The sequence below is a fragment of the Erithacus rubecula genome (assembly GCF_903797595.1).
Source record: "Erithacus rubecula genome assembly, chromosome: 21".
NCBI lineage: Eukaryota > Metazoa > Chordata > Aves > Passeriformes > Muscicapidae > Erithacus > Erithacus rubecula.
This window is the reverse complement of record NC_136673.1, coordinates 10,920,265-10,941,870: the sequence shown is the minus strand read 5'-3', so window position 1 is coordinate 10,941,870 and position 21,606 is coordinate 10,920,265. Positions and strand designations below refer to the sequence as shown.

General features: G+C 47.2%; 1 protein-coding gene across 1 annotated transcript; it reads right to left on the bottom strand.

The window, feature by feature from the left end:
• Positions 1-84: 84 nt before the first annotated feature.
• Positions 85-21,273, bottom strand: UAP1L1 (UDP-N-acetylglucosamine pyrophosphorylase 1 like 1). The gene is made up of 9 exons (XM_079324550.1): positions 20,970-21,273; positions 10,813-11,017; positions 9,009-9,184; positions 7,788-7,960; positions 6,785-6,978; positions 5,845-5,985; positions 4,145-4,330; positions 3,320-3,386; positions 85-2,421 (listed from the first exon to the last, which is right to left on the bottom strand). The coding sequence occupies exons 1-9, from the start codon at positions 21,244-21,246 to the stop codon at positions 2,335-2,337; spliced, it is 1,506 nt and encodes a 501-aa protein (XP_079180676.1). The 5' UTR covers positions 21,247-21,273; the 3' UTR covers positions 85-2,334.
• Positions 21,274-21,606: the final 333 nt, after the last annotated feature.

The following is a 21,606-nucleotide window of genomic DNA, read 5'->3' as shown; positions in this document are numbered from 1 at the left end:
CTGTAGCTGTGGGACAACATTCATAGGGACAAAGACAACATGTGTTTTTCTCACATACAAGAAACGCAGACAAATACATAGAAATCACAGTAACATCTTTATTGTTAAAAATGCTTAGATGTCCATAACTTTCTGGAGTATTATAGGCCTTCCCTTTGTTTCAGGTACTTTTTTTCATTTTATAATGCATACAAAGACTGTTACATATAGGACAGGGTTTTTTTTGTTAATGTTCTCTCAAAATTGTTTCTGTGTTCCAGTTGAAAATGTAAAGAGCCATAGAAAATAAAAACCCAAGAGACAAGCATTCAGCCTTCTAATTTAACTTCTCCTAGAAAACAACCTTGAAAACCATGTCAGCAGCATTGTTCTGTGTGCATGGAAACTGAAGCTTCAAAAGAGAAAGAACTTTAGAAAAAGCAAAAGAAATCTTTCTTTATAGCACAGCATAATGTAAAAAAAGTGTGTGATTGAATTGCTGAGCAATACTCACAAATATACAACACAATTTGTTCTCAGATGTAAAACGACTGACAGGAATGGAATGTGTCATAGAAACACTGCAAAAAGATTACAGAACTGGGTGACAAGGACAAATGCTTCATTTATACTAAAAATGTGAATTACTGGCTGCACATGCCAGCTGAGGTAATCAGAATATAGCCTGTCTGCATGTGTAAAAGGACCGTTACTCAAGTTCATGCAGAAACACTTTATAACCAAAAACTCTGATACGGACATTTAAATTATTTCTTTGGAAAACTTGAGCATATTTATAAACTGTATTTACTCTCAAAGTCATTTTTATACTTCCCCATTCCCTTCTCTATTATTTGAATAGAGTTTCACATCAGAAATTGCAGAAAACCATGGTACTTAATTATGCTTAATGAAATAGCATAAGCAATTCCTCAGTAGAAGCTGATGCATGAAATAACATTTCAGATGAAACATCTTTCTCACTACCTTCCCTACACCATGTTTATGGGAAGAGTATGGAACATTTCTGATGCAAAGGCCAGCCACCAGAGAGTGCAGCTGAGACATCTTCACCAGGGCTGAAATGATTTGGGTATGCCCAGTGCAGGTTCTGCATCAGATGGGTATGAGCTTTCTGAGGCAGTGCCCAAAAACTGAACAGGAAGAATCACTGGTGGGTCAAGGGTCAGGGCTACCCTGGGAACCCTTCACCATGCCTGAGTTCACATGCTACATATGTTCTGACAATTAGTGTCCTTTATTAGCTGACATTAATCTTTACATTAGGGCTAGTAACATATTTAAAAGAAAGGTACCTATGGAATTATTTTCTAAGTGAAAAAATGCTGGAAAATCACCTGGGAAAAAAAACTGTGGAAGTGGAGGCTCGTGTTTTACTGTATAACCTGTTGATGCTAAGAGTAAGGGGTTTTTTTGGTTTTGGTTAGGCATTAAATTCTCCCACTGGGATTTGCCTCTCTTTCTACTTTCAGGTACCTCAAGAGTGCCTTGTCTGAGGGATATGGTATATATGAAACAGGAAACGGAAAGGAAAACTGTTACAGTCAGGAAGGGCAGAGGGTTGTAAAAATATTCTTTTTTTTCTTTTTTTTTAATAAAAAAATCCAAGTGACTACAGCTGTAAGGAACTATCAGTCTAGGCATGGCACCTGCAAGCCCAGATAGAAAACTACTACCCAGATAGTTCTACTTTGGACTCCAAGCTTCAAGCAATGCTTAGGCACAGCAACATCCCTACATACGGCAGACTCTGTATGATCTGCTTAGAGGATGCAATTGCTGAATTGAATCTTCTAATCAGCACATGATTAGGGAAAAAACTGATGGCTGGAGAGAAAACCTCAGTATCCAAAGTCCTTCCATACTTTTCAGGATGGGACTTCAAACTGACTGCAGCTGTGCACATGATTTAGGAAAAATACCAAACCAAGAAACAACTACAACAACACAAACAAGATACCTAACAAGGCACTGAAGAAATTGTATCTTCTTGAAGGCCAAGCTGATTTATACGGCCTTGACTGGCTCTTTTCCATATTCATATGCAACAGTAAATAAGAAATGTAGGATCTGTTTAGCACCCAGAAAGCATTAATCCACACTCACATCCAAGTATACAAAACAGACTGACATAAAAGGCACCGCCTTCAAAGTTACCAAACAGAACTGAGAAGCTCGAATGTGTGTAATCGCAACTGCTGTGAGGATTTAGCATCAGACACTGCAAAGCAATTTTTTTTATAATGCACTTCATAGCTGACATTTTAGTACTATCAGTTCTTATAACGGAGCTGACAAACATGGATCTGATTTGAGAGGGAAAGGCTTCCCACTTCAAGAATTTTCCAGCATTTCCATTTTGTTTTCATCGAGTACAAAGGGAGAAGGGAACTCTTTGTTCTTCATGTACACCTCCAGACCCTGAGAAGGTATGAGAACAGTACTGTTAGGCTGTAAATGCACTATTTTAAGTCCTCAAGGAATGATTGATGAAGGTCAGGGACAGGCAACAGTAACAGTTTTCCCAGTGACAGAAAGTGTTTCTGGGGTACAAGAAGCAGGGGCACTAAGGTACCATAAAACCTGATGTCAGAAACAAGCTTGTTGGCGGGGGGCAGCATGGGAAGGTGTGTCCTTAACTGACATTAGAATAATCCTGGCAAAGAAAAATCAAATTGCCTTGTTTTCATTTTGTTTTGACAACCTATTGATTGCAATGAGTTCACCACCTGCACATGTTGAGGAATACACTCAGTAATGCAGGTAGCCGGCTTGTAAGTTAACACATGTGGAAGCCTGGCAAACAGTGCCCACACATTCTCCTGCAATCTATTATTTCTCACCCTGTCAATCCAACACAGGGAAGCTCCTATTCTCATTATTAAATGGAAGCAGGTCTCTCAGGATCAATTATTTTCAGAGGGATAAACTTGAAAAATTGCTTCCCTAAAGCCAACACACATCTCAGTCAGGATTCACTTACTGTGGGATATACGCACAAATGAGAACAGAACTCATGGATTTTCTAATTTGAATTTTCTGCACTTCTCATTAAGATGTCAAAGTGCTTGTGAGTATTAATGAAAAAAGAGCCTTGCTGCAAATCTCATTTTTAGATGGCTAAAACTGAGACTGAACAAACTGCTGAAGAGTAAATCATGATGGAACCATATTACCGTAACATAGAACCCAAGTCCCTGTTTCCTTGATCTTACTGTTTCTCAGCAAGACCAGGCTAAGAAAAACACCTGTGTTTGGAAGGAAATCAGATTCATACCTGCACACTCTTAGAAATGCCTCCATAGATAGTTATTCTCACCTCTCCAAAGTAAGACACTAATGGAGAAATCTCACACACAGCCGGAGGATCTTCAGTTCCTGAGATACTAAAGAAGAGAACACAGGATTAACTTCCTACCATGGTTAAAAAACAGTGCATCTTCTTCAAAAGATTGCCCAGAACAGGATATCCAGAAGGATAAGACACTTATTATAGTCACATGCACCAGACATTATGCAAAAATAAAGTGTGAAAATAAGAAGGAATTAGCAGGTTCCAAATGTTACTCAGCAAAACCAAAATAGCCCTTTTATAGAGATGATTTTCAAGTAAAATGAACAACTTGTGGTTTATTGAACTATGAGTTGATGAAGTAACAGCCCCATGGAATAAAAGCAGCTTTCCATTACACACAATGCAGGAAGGCATCCGAATGGTAATCACTCTAACAACCAATCCCTAAGACCACCTGAGAATCCTGTTGGGACCACAGTCTGAAAAGCTGTCAGGGTCTACAAATTAAAATTCCTTACATTGCTAAATCCAGAGTGATGGAAAAGGCTGTCCCTGTCTAACAAGGTGCTATAGGAAGGGCCAACTCATTACACTAAGAGCAGGGATCTGTCAGAGAAAATGCCCAGAGCCCTGTGTGCTAACTACCTGGAGCACATAGTCATAAGAAGAGCAGGAACAGTAATAGACATCAACCTGCATATCCAGAAAGGACCAGTAGAACAAAAATCACGCTGAGCCACCCTGTGGCTACACTAATGCCTGGTTTTGGAGAGCCCAGCATGTGCCATTGGCCAGATGGCATGCCTAAGCACTTCCAACAGAGAAGCTGCAGAGGTCACAGATTCATACCTGAGTTTTTCTGGTATCCTACAACCATTTTCATCCACAAATCTGGCCCCAGCCTTGAGAGCCCAGCGATAATGCTGGGCCAGGAGGGCTTGTCGAGCAGTGGTAGGAGTATCTTTGTCAGCTGTGTCTGCGTTTTTTAGTGGTGAGAACTCCTCTTCTCTCAGAACTTCAAATGCCACAAAATTCCTACCAGCAAAGGGAAGAAAACAATGATCATAAAAACCTGAGTTAGTCATCAGCCCTGCTAATGCAATAACAACACTAATGGGGAAAGGCTCATACATATTTTTGGGAGAAGTGCTGTATGCAGCCTGAGGCAGTCAAACCAAGGGAAGCCCACCACTCATCTCAAGAGCTAAGGAGTACCAGGGCTGTAGAATGGAAAAACACAAGAAGCCTTGTCTCTTTGGGAACATAACAGCAGTCTCCCAATCTACTGGAGCTACGCTCAGGGGAGAGACAAAGCAACAGTTCTGCAGAGATGCTATAGAAACATCTTTAGGCAGTGTGAGGTTCTTGGACAAGACAGCTCAGAGCACAGCAGGACCAAGAGCACAATACTATCCTGAGCTTGGGCACAGCACAAGCAGTGCACTCACTGCACAGCACCCCACCATGCCCCAAGAAATGCCCCCTGCTTGGGAGTCTGTAGGTAAGGACTAACTAAGGACACCAGTTCCCAGGGACAAACAAGCAACAAGAGAGACCTCACACATGAATGTGCCAGAAATGGCAATGCAAATTAATAAGCCCCACAGCAACATCTGTGAATTTCTGCACATCATGTGTGAAGCACAGCTGCCAAGGTGGTTTTGAGCTGTTAAAAAAAGCACTGCTTGCAAATGAGTCCTGTCATGGCTCAGAACTCAGCAGTGTTCCCATCACTTTGGTTTTGTCTTTAGTTTGATACTACTGTATTTAACATATGTCAGGAAACAGAGACTGATTCAAACCTTGAGCTCTCTATTCTAAAGGAAATAATATAAAACAAGAAATACTATCCCAAAAAAAAGATATTTCAGTTTGCCTGAGGTCTCTCTTTGGCCTTTATTTAACCCTAAAACATAATATTCACTGCTGAATTTGAGATCTTGGAAAAATACATTTTATAACAACACTTATGCTTAATTGCTAAAATCCTATGTTCCCTAGACACAAGTACCCCTGACTACATATGTCACAGCACTCCCAGCTCTTTTGCAGAACTTCAAAAGTGAACACTGACAGCTCCACTTGGCCCTATGGGGCTTAAGTAAGCAGTTTTCTGAGCACAAAGGATGCGAGCTGAGCCCCGGCCTAACAGCACCCAAAAATGTAACCAAAGCTGCAGTTGCCATGGAAACCACAATGCTGAAAGGCCCAATTTTTGCAAGTCTGAATACTCCAAATATGGGCTTCATTGGCTTTGCACTCAATTTCCTTTTTTTTTTCCCCAGGCTGCCAGAGGTCAGGCCAGCAAACACATCCTAAGCAGGATGACCAATTTGGGAGCAGGGCTGGTGCAAGCACTGAGTGCCTTGGGAGCTCCCCTTAGAGCCTGCGGTGTTGCTGTTGGATTGGAGCTGAGTGTAAATCCAACAACCTTCCTAACAAGCCACCCACAAACCATGTGCTCCCTGGGGTGGCTTGTTTCAACCTACATTCATTCAAACAAACACTGAGAAAGGGAGGAGAAAAGTAAAATTATGTCTGTCACTAACTTAGAGAACTGGAACACATCAAACACAAACTTCTCCAGCTTTATCCCGTTCGGTTTTAGTGGTTTTACCAGATTTCCCTCCTTGTCAATGTAGGGCACCTTCTTTATGGCTACATGATGCTTCAGCTGTGACTCCCATTTCCTGCAAAAGGAGAATAAACCATTTTATTTAGTTCAAGCCCACTCAGAAAAAAATCAATACACTTGAGGGAAGCATATGGCTCATTACTGCTCTGGGTCAACTCTCAACTGTGGGTGTTGCTCCCTCCCAAGTGATCCAAGTCACATCCAGGAAACACTTTTCCGATTAGAGCAGCTTGGTCCTGGGCTCTCTCTGTACCACTGGGACATAACAGTCAGAGGAGAGGGAGAACTTTGCATCAAGCTGAAATTGCAGGAAGAGGTTACAAAAAAAGAGGAAACCCAAATTGTTACCTGATTGGGATGAAAATGCAGCAGAGCACTTCCCTCACCCAAGGGTGGTTCAAACTTTTCAGGAAGGTTGTACAGCTGCTCACTGCATGCCCAGCATCACATCCCCATTCCCCAACACCAAGGTACAGAGTCCACCCTCAGCTTCACCCTCTCCCACAAACTCTGTTGTCCCAAGCGTTGGCAGAGCTGACATTTCCACTGGAAATCCATGGTGTGAGGCTGCATCGCTGACCACATTGCAGCCTGCACAGCTGCACCCTTGAAGGCCCAGGAAGATTGTGCACTGGTATATCTCAATTGATTTAGTTACAGTTAACCTCTTCCTTGGGTAGGGCCTGGAGAGCATGCTGGGGACGCAGGTGTTTGGAACTGTTTGGAAGACAGAGGAGGTAAAAGGCAACACAGGGCATAACCATAACTGAAATTACATAGTGGGAAACGGGAGCACCCAATCTTAGACGCATTTCTGGGCTGCACAGCTACCTAGAAGGTCTGCTGGGACTTACTGTGCCACTGTTTCCAGGAACTCAACAGTGAAGAAGTGGTTACAGATGTTGCCAGCACTGAACATCAGTCCCCCATCAGGGCGCTGTTGCTGGGCAGTCTCTGGGCTGATCTCGCTGTACTCCACCACCTGGTATACCCCATCCACACAGCACACCACCCCAACAGGCTCTGTGGGGTATGCCTTTTCCACTACCTGCAGCCACACAACAAGGTTTATGACAAAGAGGAAGAAAATCTCAGGACTATTCCAACTCCCAAGTACAAACAATCCCACGGGACTGTTGCCTGCTGATCCTCCAGCACCTCAGGGCTGTGTTAAGGGGCACAGAGAAGTCTGGAGACACATTTAGCCCAACAATTCAACATGACCCCTGTACTCAACCACTTAATTTGACAGTTTCTCAGAAGACTATCCAGTTAAAAGCAATCAATCATACTGAGGTACACTTTTCTTATCATGGACTAGGATCTGGTATTAAAGCTGTTTGCAGCTATTAGCCTTCAATTCCTTATTTGCCTGAACAGTTCTAATGACTCAAGTAACATAAATTTCTCTTCAGGCACCTGTTGCTTTAGGGTAATAAAATCCAGGGTGTTAAGGCTTTCCCCATCTTCCACAGCAGAGCGTAAGGTATACCTCCATTAGACTTAAAGGCACATTTACAAAACACAACCCAGTCCAGTATGGCTTCTAGACAGCCCAAGTGCTTTTGTAGAAAGGGCTGGGTGTAGCGGCGAAGCAATTTCACTGTGTAGTTTCCTGTTCAGCTATAGTTCCTGCTCCAGCTGAAGTTTATTTTCCACAGAACAGAGGACACTTATAGGTAGGGATTTGAAATGCAGTGCAGGCAGCAAGCAACTCTAAATCTGCTCAGAGTGAGCTGCTGATGGGCAAAGGGTTGAACACCACAGGTCATGTAAGCTCCCCGCAGCCAGCAGCTTCCAAGCATCATCAGACCCAAACTCCCTGTAGAAAACCATCCAGTGCTAGCACAGCTTCACCTTTGCACCGCAGTCTGCCCCTTTGGAAATACAGAAACCTATGAAGATTGGATCTGCCATTTTCACGAGGATATTGTCCACACAATATACGTGGACATATTGGATTCCACGCTGCTTCATGTCATCCAAGATCTTATTATCCATCAAAGCATTGTATAAGCCACCATTGCCATCTATAACGGAAGAAAAAAGAGAAAGTCTTGGCTCATTAGTGACTTTAGAGTAGGTTTTTTGTAGCTAACAGAGCAAAAGCAGAAAGTACTGAAGAAACTTTCTTGAACAGAAGAGTAGGGAATGCTTTCTAGCCAAGAGCCAAGGTGATACCAGGTTTTATTTCCAGTTCTGCCACACAGTTCAGGGGAGCATGTTCCTCTTTTCACTCCAGTTCTCTCACTTGAAGAGTGGGACCATGGGGACCAACCTCACTGAGCAGCATTATGAGATTTTATGGAGGCTAGTAAGATCCTCCAAGGGAGATACTAAAGGGCAAATCTATGCAGAGGGTGGGGAAAGTCTTTTGCACTTCTGCAGTACACAGCAGAAGCATATTCATTTTCTTTCTTGGAGAAAGACTAAAATAAATCTTATTCTCTGTTTATCTTCCCCCCCAACTTCTCAATGCCTTTTTAAAGGCTTGAACTGCAGCTGCTCAAAAGACACCTGCACATTTATCACAGATCACCCATTTACAGTTCATCCTGCCATGCCCCTGTCAACTCAGGAGAATCACTGTGCAGCTGCAACACAGTCCCAACTGGGCTGCTGTCACTACATCTCTTACCATGTCTAGGTTAAAAGAACATTACAAGGTGAGACATCGTTGTGGTTTTGAAAAGAGCATGTTCTTGCTGCATTTTTACCCATTTCCAGCTATCAGCCTTAAGTTCCTGATCTTCACCACAGGAGGCAGCACCCCAGAGACCTCATAGAGAGCTCTGCTAATGCACCTTTTTCCTACCCTGCAACCACAGCACTCCTAATCCTGCCAACACTCCTAGACTTGGATAAAAAATACATGCTGTGGTCAAATCTCGTGTGAGAACTAAACAGAGGTATGCTCCTGATTACCACCCTGAAAAATTAGCAGAACCTTTCCCCATTAACTGGAAGCATTAACCCTGACCCCCAAAGCCTGCTCTCGTGCCCAGGCTGGCTGATGGCCCATAGCAACTATCAACACACATGATGGTACTGCAGAATGGAAAAGCAAACAGCAGGTACCTGGAGCCATGGCAATTTTCCCCTTCTCCTCTAAGATGGCCTTCCCATCAAAGGTGACAGCAGGCAGCATCCTCTGTTCAAACATGACAACGTTGCATCTATCCAAGTTGAAGTAGTTGTGTTGTACAAAAAACTCTTCTGTTGGCCCCAGTGTGAACTCACTTGTCATGATGTACCTGGGCAGGAATGGGGGTTGGGCAATGAGAAAGAACAACACAAGCAAAACACAAAACTACAAACTGAACACAAAAGAGAGGAATCCCAGGAGTGTGAAAGGAAAGACATGGCAGCATCCTGTGTTGAGCACCTGCACACAAGGGCTCTCCTCCAAAACGCATCCTGCAGAAAGGCTGCATGGGATCCTATGACCCTATCAGGACATGATCCTACCCTGGCCTAGTTCCAGACAAGACAGAAGAGCCTTACCCTAGATATGAACAACATCTGGATATCTGGATGAGCTGGAAAACAAGACAAAGGGCATAAAACAGCCTCATTCACTCTAGATTCAAACTGTTGTTAAATATGTCTGTAGAAACCCTGATTGGTTCACTCTGCCAGCACCTCTCAATGCCAAGGCAAACAGCAGTACTTCCATACGTTGGCTGCAAGGTTTGGTTTTGTTACAAGTTTTTCTATTTCTTCCCCTCCTTTCAGCTTCACTTTGCTTCTCTCTTCCTCCACTATCTTTCTCCACTACTTTCTGAAAGCCAACTTCACCATCTACCCGTCAAACTCTTCAACAACTATTGGCATAGAAATGCTGTCAGCATGAGAAAACAACATAGGAGAGCCTGACCTCAATTCCCCATCCCAAATTTACATCTCTGTAGCACAGCATAGCCTGAGCCCAGGTGTACTAGAGCAGCGAACTGCTTCAACTGCCTCCTCACCCCTGGGAGGAGAACTGGAAACAGATGCGGCATCTTGCAAATAATCCATCCTGGCTTCCAGCACCACCAGGGATGATGTATTTGTAATTCAGATCCTGTACGCAAGTCTTTAGGATGAAGTACAATATGGACTCACCTTCCATGAGGAAACAATGTATGAATCAACTTTGACCTCCAATTGGTAAAACAATGTGGCAATATGAAGCCCTCACACATCTGCTCTTTCACTGCAAAACCCTGCTTCAGACCAGACACTGATTCCATAAGGGTATTTCTACACAGTCCTCATGATCTAACAGAGAAGATTTAGCAGAAAACATTTCCAGACACATCTGCAGTGCCTTCCTCTCACCCACCATATCCCATAGGGAATTCACATTTTGCACTTCACCCAGAGCTCATCTCTTTTGAAAGCCAGGAACAGCCAGCAGAACTGCAACAGTAAACAGTGACAGGAGGAGATGGCCTGAACACAAAAACGAGGCTTTTTACAGAGATTATGGACAAGGGCAGGAAGAAGGGCTTGGAAGGCAAGTTCAAGGTTGTCTTCATGCAGGAACCTGAGAAAGCAGAAATGGATGAAATTTCTTGTAAAGCATCTGAAACAATCATTGAAAAGTGCTGTTAACAGTGTTGCCAGTGGCTTGGAAAGCCAGCAAGGTATAGCAGTTTGGATTATGGTCAGTGATGCAAAGGCAGCACTCAATCCCTCAGGTCTGCAGACATGGACCTGCCACCTCCCATCCCTCTGCACCCTCCTTCAGCCAGTGCCTTTGCAAATCCTGACAACAAAAGGCTCCCCTCGACCTGTCCCTGTACAGACCTCAGCTCAGTGCTTCTTGAAACCAAATGAGCAAGACTGGAATGCAAAGAGCCCTGTCAGACAGCAAGTCTGGCTTTAGGTCACCCACCAGGGAATGGCACACTTGCAGTGGTGTCTCTTGCCAGCAAGCTGCTCCACTTTGCGGATTCTTTCTGCTTGGATCTGATACAAGTTCTTGCCACTGGGCAACCCCACGTTGTACATGCCCTTGGGATAGTTGACTCCCAGGCGGGTTCCTTGTCCTCCAGCCAGGAGCAGCACTGCCACCTTGTTCTGTGAGATCTGATGTAAACCTGTACAGAAAAAGAAGCCCAAGGGAACCTAAGAACCTCCAAAGTAATCAACACCCCATGTTCTTCTCCTGAGTCTTTCTGCAGAGCTCAGGCAACTGCCAGAAGCTGCCAGTTCAATGCTGGCAGCTCAGAGAGAAATATGCCACTGCACACACATGAGAAAATTAATTTCACCTCCCGAATCCAGCAGTTTCCTTACCTAAAGCAATAATTGGTGCAAAACCAGACAATAGCCATGAGCTGCAGCTTAGGAGATTCAAATTAGGATACAAAATCTTCACTGAGAGGTAGTACAGCACTAGAAAAGACATCCAGAGACAAAGGATGTCCCTCCCCTAAGGTTTTCAAGGCTTACTTCAGTAAAGTTGTAGCTGACCTGGCCTTGGGCTGTTTACAGTTCTGTTACAAATGGGGCTGTACTAGAGACCCCTAGAGGTCTCTTATCATTTCTGTATCACAAAGAAGCTAAATCTTGTCATCTTGAGTAAAGCATGAGGACTTCTGGAATCTGCCATAATCAAACTGTACCTGTATCTGTACCTGTGCTCCAGCTTCAATAGAAGGTGAACATGGCTCAGTCAGGGCCAGTACCACAGCTAAGCTTGCAGAAGCCACAGCTTCCACATTGAAATCAGCTCCTGACAAAACAGGAAGTTCAGAAGCTGGGAAAGAACCAGAGCACATAATAAACACTCAGCTCACTCTCCCACTTTGGTCCCTACCTTCTCCAAAGTTAGCATCACAATAATTACTGACAACTGTGAGAAAGATTTTTTCATTACGGAACACTTTTGAGTTTCTCTGGGAATGCAAGGAACATTGGGCTTGCCCATGTCAGAAGCCACAGCTCTGCTGCAGTAGCTATCAGGGCCTTCTGCCACTGCACAGTACTGAATTGCCACTGCTCCTGCAGCCAAGGGCAGTCTGTGGAGTACCCCAGCCTTCAGCAAACACCCCACCTTAACCACAGCTGAGGCTAAAACATTCCTGATTTAGACTGAAAGATATGGGGACCAAAGAAATCAAATTAGAAAAAAATAGGATTGGGTTTATGCTAATCTTTAAATAATTGGCTGTTTAAACAAACAATAGAGCAAAAATACCAGCTGCTGTTTTAACAACCTGCCTTGATTTTAATTCTGTTCAAAACTGCAGCTTCTAGCAATTTTTTCAGCAAAGACTTAAGTTGCCTATGACATTGCAGTAACATGATTCCCCTTCCCATGCTTACAAGTTTCAGTCTTACCACAGCAGTAATACAAGACTTTCTCCCTAAACACACCCTTTCCAAAAAGGTTGGTGGTATCCAGGCACACAGGGAGCTGGTTCCACAGCCATGGTTCTGCTGTAGAACAGCCTCTGGGGTCAGAGGACCACACGAACGAGAGCTGGAAGCCACGTCTGGAGATCTTCAATCCTCCAAGTGGGACTAGGAGAGCTTCCTAAGAAGAAACCTATGTGTGGAAAACTTGGGTTTTCAAAGTTTTAGGAGGCCCTTGGATAGCAGGGGAGTTGGTTTAAATTGGTAATGTAAAAAACATGGAGGATCTGGATGAGCTGCATGGTGATGCAAATAAGACATCAAACATTTCACAACAAACCACAAGCAATAAACGGCTCCTTTCTGCCTCCACTGAGCTGCCTATGAGACTCAAAGTACAGAGCAGAGGGTCTCAGGTATTACTTACACCACTTACACCCCAACCTCTTGGCCCAGTCCCATCACATGGTTTTCTTGCATGCTCAGCTGTTTGCCAAAGCAGGGCACCACTGCAGAAGAAGGTAAAGAACTGAGTAGAGAGGCACCAGAGCATGCCTCCAAACCTTCTCATGCCCTGGCTTGGGTGGTGGCTGTTTCCCTACTGGGATCCAGTACAGAAACAATTTATGGAGGAGGGAAAAAAAATCCTAGAAAAGTTGCCCTGTGGGACACTTCCAAACTGTTCTGCCCCATCTGTGGAAATGGATCAGGCTGGACAGGGCCCTGAGCAATCTCATATAGTGGGTGGCATCCAGACCCATGGCAGCAGAGATAGAACAAAATAATCTTGTCTTTAACATCCATTCCAACCAAAACCATTCTGTGATTCTGTGAAACAGACAATTAAAACATTTTTAATAATTATTTTTCTTTAAAATAATCTAGAATGGAAACTTGAGCTAAAGTATTTCACAGCAATTTAACCAAAGCTACTTGAGGTTGGAGCTCAGCATTTGCTGGTCTCAGTTGCTGCAGCATGGGGGGTGCTGCTTTGGGATGCAACTGAGATTCACCCACCAGTAGAACAAGTCAGGCACTTGCCATGCTGCATCTCCCCCCTGCACTGCCATACCAACACACACACATTCAGATTCTGATGGAACAGACCACATCCCACAGATCCTAAATTAGATGTTTCTGCAGAGCAACAGATTGTGACTAAGGGCATCATTCACATGACACTCTGGAGTGAACACTGTATTGAGGAGTCAAGGAGCTCCCCACTTTGCCCCACAGCACCAAGGAGCTACAATTCCCAGCCACAGCTCACAGGTGCTCACAGCTGGCATCAGCCCACTGAAATAAAGATGCCCCACAGGAGACAGCAGTTCTCTGAAGTTTTCTATGCAGTGACAAGGGGATGGGATCTGCCCAAGGGCAAGTTGACATCTCACACTCATCTCCTGGAGGGGCCTCTCACTCCAGGAACTGAAACCTCAACCTCAGAGGGATAAACCTAAGCAATAAAAGCCCGAAAGCAATAAAAAAAGCCCAAAGTTCCCCCAAAAGCCCAAAGCCTAAAGCCCAAAGCAATATCACTTATAACGTAAATGATCCAACAGACTGACAGGGCCATATTCCAGGAGGGCTCACCATGGTGCACATGAACAACCCAGACAGGGGAGTGCATCCCATCATTTATAGCATTCTCAGTATTTATGGTACAACCCTACAACCCAGACAGTTTTTCCAAGTTCTGATCTTAGGTCACCATGAAAACAAATAACCCCCAAAATTTGAGTAAGTAGCACTGCTCTCACTTCCCAGCTGTAAAATTACCAATATTCACAACTAGAGTTCAGAAGAACAGACTCATCTGGCTGCAATGGAAAGATCCATCCCCTTAAAAAAAATTCACCTTATTTTCTGCAGCATAGGAACAGCTCAACTAAAGAGAAAATGTGTTGACTGCTGAGATACCCACTAATGCTGCAGTCAGTCTTACTCTGCATAAAAAGTAAAAAAACAAAAATAGATTTTGTAGAAGGAACAGATTGGTCTTGCAAGAACAGACTGAATTCTTACTGAACAAACACATCAGTCCCATTACAACAGCAGTCAGGAAAGGGACTCCGAACTTTTCAATTCTGCAGTCAGATAGCCTGAATGGCTCATCAAGCTCTGATGAAATAGGGTACACCTCAGCCCATGACCATGACTTAGATTTCATTAATAAAACAATGACAAAATGCAAAAGTGCTCGTGTCTATGTTTGATTTATACCATCATTCCTAGGGCTGCCTGGGAAATGTGATTTTTAAATGTCAGTGTTTAAGATCTGAAAGAAAATCTGACCATGCAGTTTTGTTGTCTGAGACACAATAACAATACTATTAGTTTTCCTATTTGTCTCAGGTGTTCCAAAGAGAAGTTTTCCATTGTCTGATTCTTTAATCCATCATTTTTTATCACAGAAAAAGGGGGAGGGGGAAGGAGGAGACATAATTTCAACTGTTCAGTCTTTGGAGCACACAATGCAGGTGGCAGCTGTAGAGAGCTCAGACACTCACTGAGAGAGCACAAAGTAACTCAGCTCAGGGTGATGATGACCCCACAGCCACAGGCTGTGTCAGCCATCCAGCCTCAGGGATAGTAGGCAGCAGGTTGGGATGGCTCATCTGCTCCCAGCCTACTCAATACACTGCAAACAAAGGCCTTTCAGAGCTGCACCCCCTCAGAGACCCAGGATCCCCCAAAGTCTGTGCCAATGACAATGGCTCCCCAGGGAAATGCCATGCAGGGGTGCTACCACATCTGCAGAGACACACAGCAATGCCTGCATTCAGCTCAACAGTCTGCTCTTGATTGCCCTCTTCCAGGAAATAAAATCCTTCTTCAGCCTCAAACTGCATCATAAAAACAAACCAAAGGAAACTATCTTCTGGTAGAAATTCAGTCTGCCTGCAGGGCTGAGGTGGCCTGGAGCCATCAGACTTTAGGGCCAGATGATCTGGGCACAGTGGCAGGATCCCAGACACATTAGACCTGAGCTGCTACAGGCAGGGCTGACAACCAGCAAGGCCAGCCCACCCAGGTAGACTGGCCTTCCTTTCCTTTCCACACTGTGGCCAGTGGCACAAAGCAGACACACCAGCTCCTCACTCGGCTGGCTGGCCAGGGGAAAAGTGACCCAGTTTGATAGAGCTGCTGGTTTAACTGTGGAGCCCTGACCCAGCCCTATCTGCTTCTAGGGCTCAAAGGGTCCTTTCCTCCTCACTATGACATCCTCAAATAGCCCTGCCAAGATGGATTTAGGGGTGTAGGTAGATGAGAAGCTCAACATGCCCTGACCAAGTGCACTGGCACCCAGAAAGCCCCTGTGCCCTGGGCTGATACTGCAAGGGGCAGCAGGTGAGAAGGCAGAATTCTCTGCCCTGCTCAGGTGAGATCCCACCTGAAGTGCTGCTTTCAGCTCTGAAGTTGTCAGCATGAGAAAGACATAGAGTTGCTGGAACACGTGCAGAGGAGGCCATGGAGCTGCTCCAAGGGCTGGAGCCCGTCTGCCCTGGAGCCAGGCTGGGAGAGCAGGGTGTGTTCACCTGGAAAGGAGAAGACTCCAGGGAGAACTTAGAGCTCTTTCCAGAGCCTAAAGGGGCTCCAGGAGAGCTGGAGAGGGACTGGGGACAAGGCATGGAGGGACAGGACACAGGGAATGGCTTCCCACTGCCAGAGGGCAGGGCTGGATGGGATATTGGGCAGGAATTGTTCCCTGTGAGGGTGGTGAGGCCCTGGCCTCACAGAGAAGCTGTGGCTGCCCAAACCCTGGAAGTGTCCATGGCCGGGCTGGACAGGGCTTGGGGCAACCTGGGACAGTGAAGGGTGTCCCTGCCCATGAAAGGGGTGGAAAGAGATGGTATTTAACATCCCTTGCGACCTAAACCATTCTGGGACTCACTGTACCAGCTTATGTTTCCTTCATCACCACTCAGCCCCGTGAGTGGAGACTGACACAGCAGAAAAGCTCCTCTGCTCTGTGACCCTGATGCTTTATTTATGTTCCTGCTTGGAAAATTTGACTCCCCTGTTCACACATACTCACCTCTTTACTGTCAATTTTGGGCCAAGGCTGTGCAGCTACTTGTAAAAATTTAGGCAAGTATCTCTACAGCCCCAGGTGGATTTTCCTGGCTTTCTTTTTTTTTTTTTTTTTATTAAAATTATTTTTAACAGTGCTGTTGTATTTTATAAAGACCCAAGACACATATGAGCCCTTATAAGTAAGAGCGTACACTTAGAAAAAAGCACAAGACATCCATGTATGATTTACATGCTGTGGGAAGAGCACATCCAGCCACCATCTCCCGCATTACCCCTAGCTTTCACACAGCCACATCTCCCAGGCTCCAAAAACCCTGAACTATGGACTTTCCTGGGCTTCTGTGTTGGTTTCACCTGGAGGGGCTTGCAGTACACCTGGAACCGACTGCCCCAGGGGTGGAAGCACAGCCCCACCATCTGCCACGGACTGATGCTGCACTGGAAAAGGGTGAGGCTCCAGAACAGTTGCAGTACATCAATGACATCATTGTGTGGGAGAACACAGCAATGGAGGTATTTGAGAAGGGAGAGAAGATCATCCAGATTTTGCTGGGAGCTGGTTTTGCCACTAAAAAGAGCAAAGTCAAAGGACCTGCCCGAGACATCCAGTTCCTGGGAGCGAAGCGCCAGGATGGACGGCACCAGATCCCCACTGAGGTCATCAATAAGATCACTGCAATGTCTCCACCAACAAGCAAGAAGGAAACACAAGCTTTTCTAGGTGCTATCGGCTTTTGGAGAATGCACATCCCTGAGTACAGTCAGATTGTGAACCCTCTCTACCAGGTCACTCGCAAGAAGAACCATTTCCACTGTGGCCCTGAACAGCAGCAAGCTTTCACCCAGATCAAACAGGAGATCGCCCATGCAGTAGCTCTTGGCCCAGTCAGGATGGGACCAGAGGTAAAGAATGTGCTCTACTCTGCAGCTGGGAACCGTGGTCTGTCCTGGAGCCTTCGGCAGAAGGTGCCTGGTGAGACCTGAGGCCGACCCCTGGGATTCTGGAGCAGAAGTTACAAAGTGTCTGAAGCCAATTACACTCCCACAGAGAAGGAAATCTTGGCTGCCTATGAGGGAGTTCAAGCTGCCTCAGAGGTGATTGGCACAGAAGCACAGCTTCTCCTGGCACCCCGACTGCCAGTGCTGGGGTGGATGTTCAAAGGAAAGGTTCCCTCTACTCACCACGCCACCGACGCCACATGGAGCAAGTGGACTGCCCTCATCACGCAGCGCACTCGTATTGGTAACCCGAATCGCCCTGGGATTTTGGAGATAATTACGAACTGGCCAGAAGGTGAAGATTTTGGTCTCGCTGACGAAGAGGAGCAGAAGCAAGTGACCCGGGCTGAAGAAGCTCCACCGTACAACCAGCTGCCAGCAGATGAAACGCTACGCCCTTTTCACCGACGGTTCCTGCCGCATTGTGGGGATGAACCGGAAGTGGAAAGCTGCCGTATGGAGCCCCGCACGACAGGTTGCACAAGCTACCGAAGGAGAAGGTGGATCGAGTCAACTTGCTGAACTCAAAGCTGTTCAGCTGGCCTTGGACATTGCTGAGAGAGAGAAAGGGCCAAAGCTCTACCTTTACACTGATTCGTGGATGGTAGCCAATGCTCTGTGGGGTGGCTGGAGAGGTGGAAAAAGGCTGACTGGCAATGTAGAGAAAAACCAATCTGGGCTGCTGATGAGTGGAAAGACATTGCCACTCGGGTAGAGAAGCTACCTGTGAAAGTCCATGATGTAGATGCCCATGTTCCCAAGAGTCAGGCTACTGAGGAACACCGACATAACGAGCACGTAGATCAGGCTGCTCAGATAGAGGTGTCAAAGAGACTTAGATTGGGAACACAAGGGAGAATTGTTCCTGGCTCGATGGGCCCACAATGCCTCAGGTCATCAAGGCAGAGACACCACCTATAAGTGGGCATGAGACCAAGGGGTGGATCTAACCATAGACAGCATCTCTCAGGTTATTCATGACTGTGACACTTGCGCTGCCATCAAGCAGGCCAAGCGGGTGAAGCCCCTCTGGTATGGGGGGGGGGGGAGTGGTTCAAATATAAGTACAGAGAGGCCTGGCAGATTGACTATATCACACTGCCTCAGACCCGCCAAGGCAAGCGCTACGTGCTGACCATGGTGGAAGCCACCAACGGATGGTTGGAGACCTACCCTGTGCCCCACGCCACTGCTCGGAACACCACCCTGGGCCTGGAAAAGCAAGTCCTCTGGAGGCATGGTACCCCTGAGAGAATTGAGTCAGACAATGGGACTCATTTCAAAAATAGCCTTATAAACACCTGGGCTAGAAAACACGGCATACCATATTCCCTACCATGCACCAGCGGCTGGGAAAGTCGAACGGTGCAATGGTCTGCTTAAAACCACCTTAAAGACACTTGGTGGGGGGACTTTCAAGAACTGGGAGATCAATCTACCAAAGCCCACATAGTTAGTGAATACCCGAGGTTCCACTAACCGAGCAGACCCTACCCAATCTGAGCCCTTGAAAGCACCAAATGGAGATAAGGTTCCTGTGGTAGACCTGAGAGTCATGTTAGGAAAAACTGTTTGGGTGAACTCTGCTTCCAGCAAAAACAATCCTGTTCGTGGGGTGGTTTTCCCTCAAGGACCAGGTTGCACTTGGTGAGTGATACAAAAGGATGGAGAGACCCAATGCATACCCCAAGGGGACCTCGTTCTAGGGTGAACTATCTATGATACTGTGCCTGTAACTGCATTTATGTATATGATTTAAAAGTTTTAATTGTCTGTAGCATGTTGGCATGGAAAAAATTCGGGGTGGATAATGCTGGGGGTTGAGTGTTTTTCTATTACTGTGTCAATTGAAAGAATTTTTCCCATTATCATGCCAATTGAGCTGGCTGGGTTACACCCAGGATCTTTGATGACTCTAGGCAAAGGAGTAGGTGGGAGCGGCTCCCGGAGGGGAACTCGTGTTTTTCCGGCGAGGTCGGAGGAGGACGCCCTGTCTGCAGCCACACGGCCGAATGCAGGAGAGCCAGACGGTCTGTGATCACCTGCCCTGCATCTGCCCCGTTCCAGCCTCCTGCCTCTGCGGACACAGCTGATCACCCTGACACAAACGGTGAGTGAGGAGCTGCCCTCTCCAGCCCGCTCCCCCCCTGAGACCGGCGTGGCTGCTGCTGCGCCTCCCGCCTGCGCTCCCGCCGCTTCTCTGCACCTGCCGGGCTTTGTTCTGTCTGCAGCACCGGGACCGAGCGCAGAGAGAGTGTGCCTGCAGCTTGAGAAAGGGCTGGAACCGAGTTATCTGTTCTGTTTTCTTGGTAATTTTAACAACTGCTGTTGTTTCTGCTTGTACGGTTAGATATATTAGTAAAAGAGCTGTTATTCCTACCCCCTTATCTCTGCCTCAAAGTCCTTGATTCAAACAATTATAATACTTGAGGGGGAGTGAAATTAAAGTCTCTATTTCAAAGGAAAACTTCTGCCTTTATTGGCAGACACCTGTCGTTCAAACCAGGACAGTTTTTCATCTACTCTGCTCCCAGATCTCATCAGCTTCCTACCACACATGACACTGCATGGATGGGGATTAGCACCTGAGACCAGCCTTTGCACCTATTGGTGGGCTGGGAGCTCATCCTCCCATGAAGGGAGCTACCCAGCTCAGCAGCAGTGAAACTCCCCCTGCTCCCACCCTCCCCAGGGACTCATAGTCATAGAATGGTTTGGGTTGCAAGGGACCTTAAAGAACATCTCCTTCTACCACAGGCAGGAACACCCTCCACTATCCCAGGCTATTCCAAAACGTGTCCAACCTGCCCCTGAACACTTTCAGCAATGGGGAAGCCACAGCATCTATGGGCAACCTGTGCCAAGGCCTCACCACTCTCACAAGGAACAATTTCTTCCCAATATCTAATCTAACCCTGCCCTCTGGCAGTGTGAAGTCCTTCCCCCTTGTTCTGTCACTCCAAGTCCTTGTCCAAAGTCCCTCTCCAGCCCTCTTGGAGCTCCTTTAAATCCTTTAGTATTACGTATCTTTCATGACAGATACTGCAAATCCTTTTGACACAATACCCTCATGCCCTCTGAACAGTATTGTCCTCTTGTTTTGTAAACTCTTCCAGGGATGTGACTCCAAAACTGGCCTGGGCAGACTGTGCCAATGCCTGACCATCCCTTCAGTAAAGAAATTTTCCTCAGCGTTCAACCCAAATCTCCTCCGACACAACCTGAGATTCTTTTCTTTTATCCCGTCGCTTGTTAAGTGGGAGGCGAGACTGAGCCCCACCTGGCTATCACTGCCTGTCACGGAATCGCAGAGATCTGATTCTGCCAGGCACGGAGGCGGGGCCTCGGCCGCTGCACTGTGAAAACTCGGTGTCTCACCCAAAATTCCCCGGGCCAAGGACACCGGCAGCCGGTGCTGAAAGGGCCGGGGTGCAGTCGTGACCGCGCTCTCTCCCTCCTTGCCCGACCACGCCGCCGGCCGCGGCAGCAAGCAGTGGCGGGGGCGGACTGCCCGGCGCGCCGCGAGGCCACCACAGGAGGCGGCCCCCGTGCAGCAGCGGCTGGGGGTCGGCGGAACGTGGCTGCCCCGAACCCCCGGGCCGGATCCCGGCAGCCCCGGGATGGAAGGGACAGGCGGCCTCGCGCCCCGCTCACCTTCCGCCTCCCAACGCTGCAGCGCGGCGGGGCCGCTGCGGCGGGCGCTGCCCAGCAGCTCGGCGGGAAGCGGCTCCATCCGGCCGTCCAGGCGCTCGGACGGGCCGCGCTGACGGGCCGCGGCCGCCGCCGCTAGCCGGCAGTGCTCGCCCAGCCCCGGCGGCAGCGTCGCCAGCAGCGCTCCGCGCTGCGCTGTGTCCAGCTCGGCCCAGAACTGCAGCAGATGGCCCTGTCCGCACCGCTCCAGCCGCGCCCGCAGCTCCTCGGGCGGATCCATGGCGTGGGGAGCCCGCTCTGAGCGGCGCGGGGCGCTGCGGGACTGAGCGGGGCGGTGCCGGAGCAGGGCGGCACCGGGGCGGGGCCAGCGGCGCCATCCCGGAACCTTTCCTCGCGGGTCACGGATGCTGCGGCGCCTTCCTCGTTCAGAGGATCCCGAAGATGCTTCCCGGCTCGCCCCACTGCCGGCCTCGGAGGAAGCGCGGCCAGCGCAGCGCTTCCCCATGGAATTACAGAATCATCGGAGTTGGAAGGGCCCCTCAAGGATCATCGAGTCCAACTCCTGGCCCTGCACAACACCATCCCCAAGGTCATACCAGGTGCCTGACAGTGTTGTCCAGACATTCCTTGAGCTCTGTCA

Bases quoted from the DNA above. Each gene is read 5' to 3' on its own strand.
- UAP1L1 (XM_079324550.1), bottom strand. From the start codon at position 21,246: ATGGATCCGCCCGAGGAGCTGCGGGCGCGGCTGGAGCGGTGCGGACAG. The intron at 7,961-9,008 runs GTACCTGCTGTT...CTTCCGTTATAG, and splicing joins GAAAATTGCCATGGCTCCAG to ATGGCAATGGTGGCTTATAC. The intron at 6,979-7,787 runs GTGAAGCTGTGC...GTGTGGCTGCAG, and splicing joins GGGCAGACTGCGGTGCAAAG to GTAGTGGAAAAGGCATACCC.